This window comes from Octopus bimaculoides, chromosome 25, assembly GCF_046866305.1.
Source record: "Octopus bimaculoides isolate indiv1 chromosome 25, ASM4686630v1, whole genome shotgun sequence".
In the NCBI taxonomy this organism is placed as follows: domain Eukaryota; kingdom Metazoa; phylum Mollusca; class Cephalopoda; order Octopoda; family Octopodidae; genus Octopus; species Octopus bimaculoides.
In genome coordinates, this window is record NC_142952.1 from 32,783,821 (window position 1) to 32,793,820 (window position 10,000).

At 42.2% G+C, this 10,000-nt stretch overlaps 1 protein-coding gene across 6 annotated transcripts in view; it reads right to left on the minus strand.

Annotated features, from left to right (window-relative positions):
• LOC106884288 (serine/threonine-protein phosphatase 2A regulatory subunit B'' subunit beta) overlaps positions 1-10,000 on the minus strand; it is a 145,179-nt gene that overhangs the window by 71,530 nt on the left and 63,649 nt on the right. For all 6 annotated transcript variants that reach the window (XM_089341918.1, XM_089341915.1, XM_089341916.1 and 3 more), the window contains one exon: positions 971-1,606. In XM_089341918.1, the coding sequence (XP_089198044.1) occupies positions 971-1,606 (636 nt within the window). The remainder of the gene's footprint in view (positions 1-970; positions 1,607-10,000) is intronic.

Below are 10,000 nucleotides of genomic sequence, written 5' to 3' on the forward strand. Positions count from 1 at the left end.
TGAGTGGACTGGAGCAACGTGAAGTAAAGTGTCTTACTCAAGGACAACACTGAGATTCTAACTCACAATCTAACGAACACAAGCTGAATAACCTTAACCCCAAAACCTTCACAACACACACACCATCATCATCATCATCATCATTTCTATTTTTTTACATCTGCTTTCCATGCAGGCAGGTCCCAACAATTTGAGAGACCAGCAGTGTTTCAGTTGATCAGATGATCTTCCTAACACCTACCACTTCTCCAAAAGTATGACTGCCTTTTTCTATGGCACCAGCACTGTAGAGGTTGTCTTGCCCCCAGCAACACTGAATTGTTCTCTCTACCCTGCATTCACACTCGAATGCTTACAACAGCATGGATTCTACCGAGGGTACCCAAGTGCCAGATGCTAGTGATAAACTAGATGGTACATTAAGGCTGCCACCCAAGAATGAGGTACGTGCTTCACTCTGGACTTCACTACAGTTTTGTTTCAATAAAATATCATTCAAAAGATAATGGTCAACCCAAGCTTATGCTGTGAAGTGAGAATAATGATAAAACCACAAATATATGGAGACGAGTTGTGACAAGAATGCTTTTGTAGCCATATTTCTGTTTAAACCCACTGTCTTTTTTCGACTTAATCCCTTTGTCTGTCCCTGTTTGTCCCTTCTATGTTTAGCCCCTTGTGGGCAATAAAGAAATAAGAAATGTTAGCATGCCGGGCGAAATGCTTAGTGGTTTCTCGTCTGCTGTTACATTCTGAGTTCAAATTCCGCCAAGGTCGACTTTGCCTTTCATCCTTTCAGGGTCGATAAATTAAGTACCAGTTACACACTGGGGGTCCATGTAATCGACTTAATCCCTTTGTCTGTCCCCTCTATGTTTAGCCCCTTGTGGGCGATAAAGAAACAAGAATAATCTGAATGCTAAAAAGTTAAAAGAATTTTTAAGTAAAAGATTATATTGTGTTTCCTTACCTTGACAATAACAGCCATGTTATTTTTGTAGATTTTGCCGCCTTCCGCTTTTGCAAAAACGGCAGCCACATTCTGAAGAACAGCTTCTACTTCTTCGACTGGCATCGGTCTTCCGGTTGGGAAGTAGAACTGAGGAATGGACATGATGACCGTGTTAGGCACTTGGGAGGGTTTGGAAGGAAGCTGTTGCTTGTGGGACGGCTTCGAAGACTTAGCCACCGCTGCTACGGTCCTTGGCAGGGCGGCGGCCGATAGGGAGGTCGGCGGCGGGGCACCAGCGCTGCTAACGGCTGTATTGGTAGACGTGGACGCAATCTGTGGGGAGCTACTAACACCACCGGCAGCTGTGTTGGTGCTTGTGGTGCTCGTACCGGTAGTGTGAGTGGCAGTGGAGGTGGTGGTGGTGCTGCTGCTGGCGGTGGCGGTGGAGGTGGAGGTGGAGGTGCCGACGACGTGGCCGGCCGATGAGGCTGTTGCAGACACTGTGGAGCTGTGCGGGGAGGGTGGTGATGGACCGACTGTCTGTATGGATGACGTAACCAAGGAACTGGCCGGACGTGGAGTGACACTCTGGCCATCTCGGACTCTCCCCCGTTCTCCTTCACTGTCCTCCTTGCACTCCTTCTCTTTGGGAATCTGCAAATAATAGATTGAAAGCAAAGAATATAGTCACTGGATTGAAACATGGGAGGTGGGGTGCAGAATTGGGGGGGTGACAGAGAGAAGGGGGGAGTATGGCAGAGAAGGATTGGCAGAGGGGATGTGGGTCGAAGGGAGAGTGTGATAGCATGAGGAGAAGGATCATGCTGTGGAGAGGGTGGAAGGGAGGAGGACAGGATGCAGAATGAGGGGGGAAGAGGTCAGGAGAGTGGCAAGGGAGGAGAGGAAGAGGGGAGAGAGAGGATGAAGATGAAGGAGAAGGGAGAAGAAAGATGAAGAGGGGAAGGCAGAGTGAGAGAGAGATAGAGGGGGAGAGGGAAAGATGAAGTGGGGGGGTAAAAAATAAGAGAAAGGAATAGTAAAAGTCTGAAAGGGGTGGGGAGAAGGGTGAGTGAGCAGTGGGAAGTAAGACAAGATGTTGGGGGGGAGGAAGAAAAAAGGGGTTTCAATGTGTGGGTAATTGGCACAGGACTCCTTTCCATTGAGAGACACTCATCAAGGCTGTGGAACCCTCTGAAGCAAGAGGTCTGTCCCCCACCCCACTCCAATCAATGGGGACCTAAAGGATAGAGAAAGAGAGAGTGGGAGGAGAGGTGGGAAGAAAGCAATGATATGTCAGGGTTTAAATGGTTTCAGAGACAGTACAACCCTGGGTCAACCACGACCACGACATCCCAATCCCACCGATCATGGAGCTGGTGGCGGGGGGAGGGGTTTACATGCGGTAGAGCCACCCTCTCTCCCACCCTGCCGCCAATCAAGGCACTAAACAGTATTCCCCCACCTCACCCCTCCCCAAACCATCTTTCTTCATGGCCCGACATTACATTACATCATGCAGGCACACACATCATGCACATATAATGTACGTGTATGTGTGTGTGCATATATATGCATGCATGTATCATATGTACGTGTATGTGAATATATACACACACACACACACACAGGATTTTAAAAAATTATGTATTCTCATCTTGATATTCTATATCTTCTGTGCTTTACATAGACATGAGTGTGTGTGTGTATGTGTATGTGTGTGTGTATATATATATATATATATATATATATATATATATAAATATATATATGAATATACAGGGTGGCCCAAAATAGGTTTACAGTTATCACGTAGGCATTTTAAAATTTCTTTTAAAACATTTCATTACATTTAAATTTCTATCTTACAAACTGAAAAGGGAGCTTGACAAAATTAACTAAATTAGCATAGAATAAGGGTTTCATATTTTTTATGATTAAGATCTAAACTGTTAATATATGAATGCGAAAGAGATAGTTGAATGACTGTAAATCTACTTTTGGGCCACCCTATATGCGTGTGGGTGTGTATATATATATGTGGGGGGTGTATATATATATATATATATATATATATATATATATATATATACCAAGACTAATTGTGTTTGTCTGCATCATTATGTGTATTTGTTACAAACATGTGTAAGTATATATATCATGTTTGTATGTGCATGTGTGCTTAACACACAAACACACATATCTACATGTATGTATGTGTGTCTGTCTATATATATCTATATATATATACACACACACACACACACCCAAAGGTATAACCGCAATCGTCCCCTCCTGTTTTCTATGAGGTTTTGTTTTTATTATTATTTTCTATTCTCCAATTCCATCTGTTTCCTGTAAAGGAAGAGCAGGTTTTTCTACTACACACACACACACACACGTACATACACACATATACAAACACATGCATATGCACACACAAGTATACATCATCTATCATTAATTCTCATCAACTTGGGGCTAGAACATCCTCATCACTACCACCACCACCACCACCACCACCACAAATACCACCCTCGCCACCAAGACTACCACCACCACCACCACCATTTTCATCAAAACACATCACCATCATCATCAATAACAGACCATCATCATCACCATCATCAATAATAATAACCTCTACAAACAACAGAATTTCAATTCCTCTCTCTACCACTAAAAGACTAAAAGTTGGACGCATTAACAGGCAATAGTATAGTCCTAGATACACTATGCCAGAAAGACAGGATAGCCATTGCTGGAGGGTTTTTGATCTTAGGTCTGCTGGCTCAGTAACAGACATGGAGCAAACGGAACAAGGAAAATCACATTGCTTCAAATTCCACCGAGGTAGACTTTGCCCTTCGTCCTTTTGGGGTCGATAAAATAAGTATGAGTCAAGAACCACAAAATTTCAAGCCTTTCACCCATAGACGGAAGGATTATTATTATTATTATTGAATGAGAGAGCAATGCATGCTGTCAAAGTGACGCTGGGGTAAAATATACGAAGCTCAGTATATCCATCATAAGTATATCCATCTCATAAGTGTACACCAGGCACATGCATCACAACCATATGTGCGCAACATGGTGATCTCATATCAAGATAAACAGTGCATGACCTTGCAGGTGGGGCCCAGTTAGGATTTTGTTCAGGCTGAGTAGCCCATCCTGCTCAAAAGGTCCCTGAATAATGTTTGTTGAAGGATGTTGAATGAAACACCCCTATTTCCAGAGGTTAATTATCCAAACCTCAAAGAATCCCTCTCAACACATGGCTATGACGTTCTTCCCCGATACTTCTGCTCATGATCAGAGATGCACATATTGTCAACCCCCAAGGGGCATTCTCCACTGGTTAAGGTCAAACAACTCACAAGCAAATCTGTGGTATTGAGCAAAATATTTACTGTAGCATTATTATTATTATTATTATTATTACACCAGGAGGAATTTTCCTGATTCAAAGAATTTCATTCATTAAGCAACAAATGTCGCAAGATGTAATTCTCCACCAGAGACCCACCCTTCCACCGCTGCCAGTTTCCAATGAACTCTTCTTCCGGTACATTCCAGTTTGTTTATGACAATCTAATTAGTATTTATTAATAATTATTACTAGTTTGGCTTTTTGGGGGGGGGTTTTTCCAGAGGAAGGAGGACAAAGGCCCAAAGCATTTCAAGTCTTTCACTTTGGTCACACAGCGTATGTATGTGTGTGTGAGTGTGCTCACACACACACACACACAGCAGTTTTGGCAGCGCAAACAAGATAAATAGAATTCAAAACACGAGAGTGTGTATGTATGTACACACATATATATAGATACATACACACACACACAGCTACATTTAATTTTAAACAGCAAAAAGTTACAAAACAGCTAAATGTCTGAGGGTTTTGTGCATGGCACATATCAAGCACTGAATCATACACACACACACATACACACACGTGCGCGCACAGTCCAGTTAGTTCAGTTGGTAAAGCATGAGACTCAATCTCGGGGTTGTGGGTTCAAGTTCTGCATTGGGCAAAATATATCTTTGTTTAGAAAAAAACTGTCCGACGAACAGGAACGTGAAACTCTGAGTAGCAGTTTTTGTGATATTTTTGCTGCTTTTTAATAAAGCATATTACTCTACCTCTGGTATTCGAGTACTATTTTTTCCCACTTTGTTTTGCATTTATGTGATTACTCTGGTACATATATATGTCGATCAAAACAGTTTGATTCGGAATTCTCGGTACTCTGAGTTTCAAGCACATGGCTAGTCTTCGGCCACTGGAGTCTGAATGAGGGTTCGATTGAAGAGTCTCTTCAATCGAACTCTCATTCAGAGTTCAATGGCCGAAGACTAGTCACAGCCACATGCTTAAAACTCAGAGTACCAAGGAACCTGAATCAAACTGTTTTGATCTGCACATGTAACTCCCAATGAATATGTTGAGTGACCTTCTTTCACTTGTCAACTCACTCGTACATGTATATACATATATATATATATATATATATATATATATATATATTCTTTAAAACCAGGCATCATGTAGTGAGCTTTCCCTGGACACTATCCCACAGCAAATGGACATTATTTAAACAAAGCCAGCATCAGTTGTCAAGCGTTGGTGGGGAGATAAACACAGACACACAAACATATACACATATACATATATACGACGGGCTTCTTTCAGTTTCCGTCTACAAAATCCACTCACAAGGCTTTGGTCGGCCCAAGGCTATAGTGGAAGACACTTGCCCAAGGTGCTATGCAGTGGAACTGAACCCAGAACCATGTGGTCGGGAAGCAAGCTACTTACCACACAGCGACGCCTGCGTTTATATGCTTTGCCAAAATACCTTTTGCTGAACAGTTCATTATGGGTAGAGGAGCAGGCATCCAGACATACAGACAGACATACGTACAAACATGTATACAGACACATAGATATAAGTAGACATACAGACACACAGAAAGATAGACACATACACACACATGCATACATATATATATATATATATATTAGCATACACATATACATACATGCAGACAGACACAGACATAAAAGGACACACAGACAAAGATAGACATACATACAATACAGACAGACACCACATGCACAGCAATTTAAGACCAATTATAACACTCCCCCATCAGACTCATTCACACACACACTAATGAGAGAAAAGTAGGGTTGGGGTGGGGGACAAGGGAAAGAAGCAGTTTGGGGTCAGGTGGGGGAGGAGGGGGTGCGCTTAACCCCCATTAATTCCCTTCTATTTAGGATAGATTAGAAAACCATAAATCTCAGGAAGGAGAATTTCATGGGAGTCAGCAGAGTGATTCACCCCCACCCCTTTCCCACCTCCCTCTTCTGGCACCACCACCACCACCACCACCGCCACCATCACCATCTTTGGTGAAGGGGATTAGAGACAGCTGATTCCTAATACTGCAAATGCTGGAAGGAGCAAGATTTTGCTGTGGATGGGATGTGATGTACATGGGGTGGGGTTAAATTTTCGGTAAAGTTCCTTAATTTCTGCCACACAGTTGTGGCTACAGGGAGTAGCGGTAGGATTGGCAATAAATACCCAATATTAATTATTTAAATTTTCTTGTCAATTGGCCCCTTTTGAACTTGTTTTTCTCTATATTTCTAAGAACTAAAATGGGTGGGGAGTGGAGAAAAGACTTTGACAATTTTCATTTCAGCACACACATACAACACACACACACACACATACAACACACACACACACTCACACAACCTCCCCTACACTCAAACACGCATCCATATACCTACATCCACTCAACACCCACACACACACACACTACCACCACCACCACCACACACACCCAAAACATCTATACACCTACATCCACCCACCCACACACGTCTATACACCTACATCCACCCACCCACACACGTCTATACACCTACATCCACCCACCCATACAAACTCACATATCTACCTAAACCCACACAAGACAAAGACAATACATACACCCATACACCTACATTCATCCACCCTCTAATACACTGCCATCTAACTCCTCCACACACACACACAGCCAACCACCCAACCCCACCCACACAACACCCTCTCCAAATAACACATCAAATCCTGAAGATGAATCAGAGGAAGTCAAGAAATGATGATGGATTAAGAAATCATATTGTTCCAAATATGCTGCAGGGGTTAAATACAAAAGTGTGTGTGTAGTGGGGTCTGTGTGTAAGTGGGTGTGTTTCTTTTAGTTGCCCCTGTTTTGGACGAATAACGATTTCTTTTTTTATGTACAGGGATGGCTATGGGGTTAAGAAGTTCACTTTGCAACTACATGGTTTCAAGTTCATGGCACACAGTGCTGCATCTTGGTCAAGTTTCTTCTACACCTCTAGGACTGACCGATGCCTTGTGAATGGATTTGGTAGATTTAAACTCTGTGTGTGTGTGTGTGTTGAGTCCTATCATGCTGTAAGCACCGATTCTAAGACCTCAGCACAACACTGGAGTTAAGCAGTGTCTATCTTGCACAATAGTCAGATGGTTGGTCACTTAGGAAGCCTTAGGGTGTTGTAAGCATTCTATGTGAAAAAGGTACCTCAATATGGTCTCAAGACCATATTGAGGTACCTTTTTTTTACACAGAATGCTTACAGTACCACTGGACTGAAGCTATTAACACACACACACACACACACAGCTGTATGTGTGTGTCTGTGTATACATATATACACACACACAAAATTCCAACCTAGTCAGATTTTCCTGTTTTATTATTTACAATTTTCTACATCATAACAGAATATTATATATTTACTGTGATAAAACTAGTACTTTCATGTGTTACACAATCATCAGGTTTATGTAGTAGTAATAGTGACAGCCATGTTCCACAATTGACAATTGTAGTGAAATGATTAAATGTCCTTTAATCACCTTCCAATGGGCTCCAGTAGGTTGTATCTTATGAACTGTATTTTGACCAATCAGTATGAGGCTTAGATGTCATGGTTTGGTGAGTGCACCAACTATATATCATCATTGTCATTGTTTGATGTCTGCTTTCCATGCTGGCATGGGTTGGACAGTTTGACTGAGGGCTGGCAAGCCGGAAGGCTGCACCAGGCTCCAATCTGATCTGGCAAAGTTTCTACAGCTGGATGCCCTTCCTAATGCCAACCACTCCAAGAGCGTAGTGAGTACTTTATAAGTGCCACTGACATGGGTGCCAGTTACATAACACCACTATTTCTCTTGGCTTGATGGGTCGTCTTCTCAAGCACAGCATATTGCCGAAGGTCTCAGTCATCTGACATTGCCTCTGTGAGGCCCAGCGCTATATATGTGTGTGTGTGTATTTCTATGTTTATGCTTGTCCCCTACAATTGACAACCTATGCTGGTGTGTTTATGTCCTCATAACCTAGCAGTTAAGCAAAAGAGACTAACTGAATATTTACCAGGCTTTAAAAAAAAAATAAGCACTGGGGTTGATTCATTTGACTAAAATGCTGCAAGACGGTGCTGCAGTATGGCCATAGTCTAACGATTCAAACAAATAACAGCTAAAAGATAACCAGGAGCTCATGCCTCTGCTGCAAAGGCACGCTTCATTATTGCCCCAAATTAAGAAATCTTCATGTAAATGACATTTGATTCCATTCAAGAGATAAATGGTAACGGTAAACTAAGAACCAACTTTGAGGGATTGAAACGTTCAAGTGAGGGCATGATGTAATGAGAGAGCAGGGAAAGGGGCTGGTGAAGGATGGGGAAGAGGATTTACCCAGGAGGGATCGACAAAACACAGGTTTAAACAAGGTTTTGGTAATTTAGGGTGTAATGTGAACGGATATATAAATACACCTGAAGGGTCCCAGGGAGCCCCGTGTAATTCAAGCAAAGCTGTTAGTTATAGCACTGAAATCTTACCGACACCAGACATTGTTGTCATCATCATCATCATCATCATTGCATTACCAATCATCAGTGTCATCATTATCCTTATTGTCAACACCGTCATCGCCAACGCCAGCCATAGAAAATCTGCCTCAAATAAATTCTGTCCAACCCATGCCAGCATGGAAAACTGGACGTTAAAAACGATGGTGATGATAATCCTTTCTACTAAAGGCACAAGGCCTAAAATTTGGGGGGATGAGGAATTATGTACATTATTTACATTCAACGGATATTTGTCCTCATCTTGTTTGTTGCTAACACAATGTTTCGGCTGATATACCCTCCAGCCTTCATCAGGTGTCTTGGGGAAATTTCAAACCTGGGTTCTCATTCCTAAGGTATTTTTCGATGTTATTAAATAATGTAATCTTTTATCATTTGACACAAGTTCATCTCCTCCAATACCCCCTCCCCTCTCAAGGGTTTTGTTTTTTTTGAGTCTTACAAGGTACTTGGTGAACCTGTCAGTGCAGGTGCCATTTAAAAAGGATCCAGTTCAGAAGGACAACCAGCTGTAAAAACCTTGCCAAAACTGACTTCGCCTCTGCTTGTGCCACATAAAAAGCACTAAGTCCACTCTGCTGAGTGGTTGGTGTTAGGAAGGGCATCCAGCTGTAAAAATCCTGCCAAAACAGACACAGAAGTTTGGTGCAGGCTTCTGCTTGGTCAGCTCCTGTCAAACCCTCCAACCCATGCCAGCATGGAAGGCAGACGTTAAATGATGAGGACGATGATGATGATGATTAGAGGGTTAAGTTCCAATGTCCAAAAGTAAATTTATAACTTTTACCTTCACTAATTTTATCGTTTCACTGTCAAAAGCTTAGACAATCCATTTTTAGAGTGAAATTTATAAAACATCAACCACATTAAGTTAGTTTAGTCGTAATACCTCACTCACCACTTAGGTGGGCACAAGGCCTAACAACTACTTAAAGTGGGGGGCTACAATAAAAAAAAGGTTAAGAACCAATGGACACGTGCACACACACACACACACACACATACATACAGAGGTTCCTGGCCAAACTAGCCGGACGTTTAACAACAAGTGGTTTTAGTGGCATGTG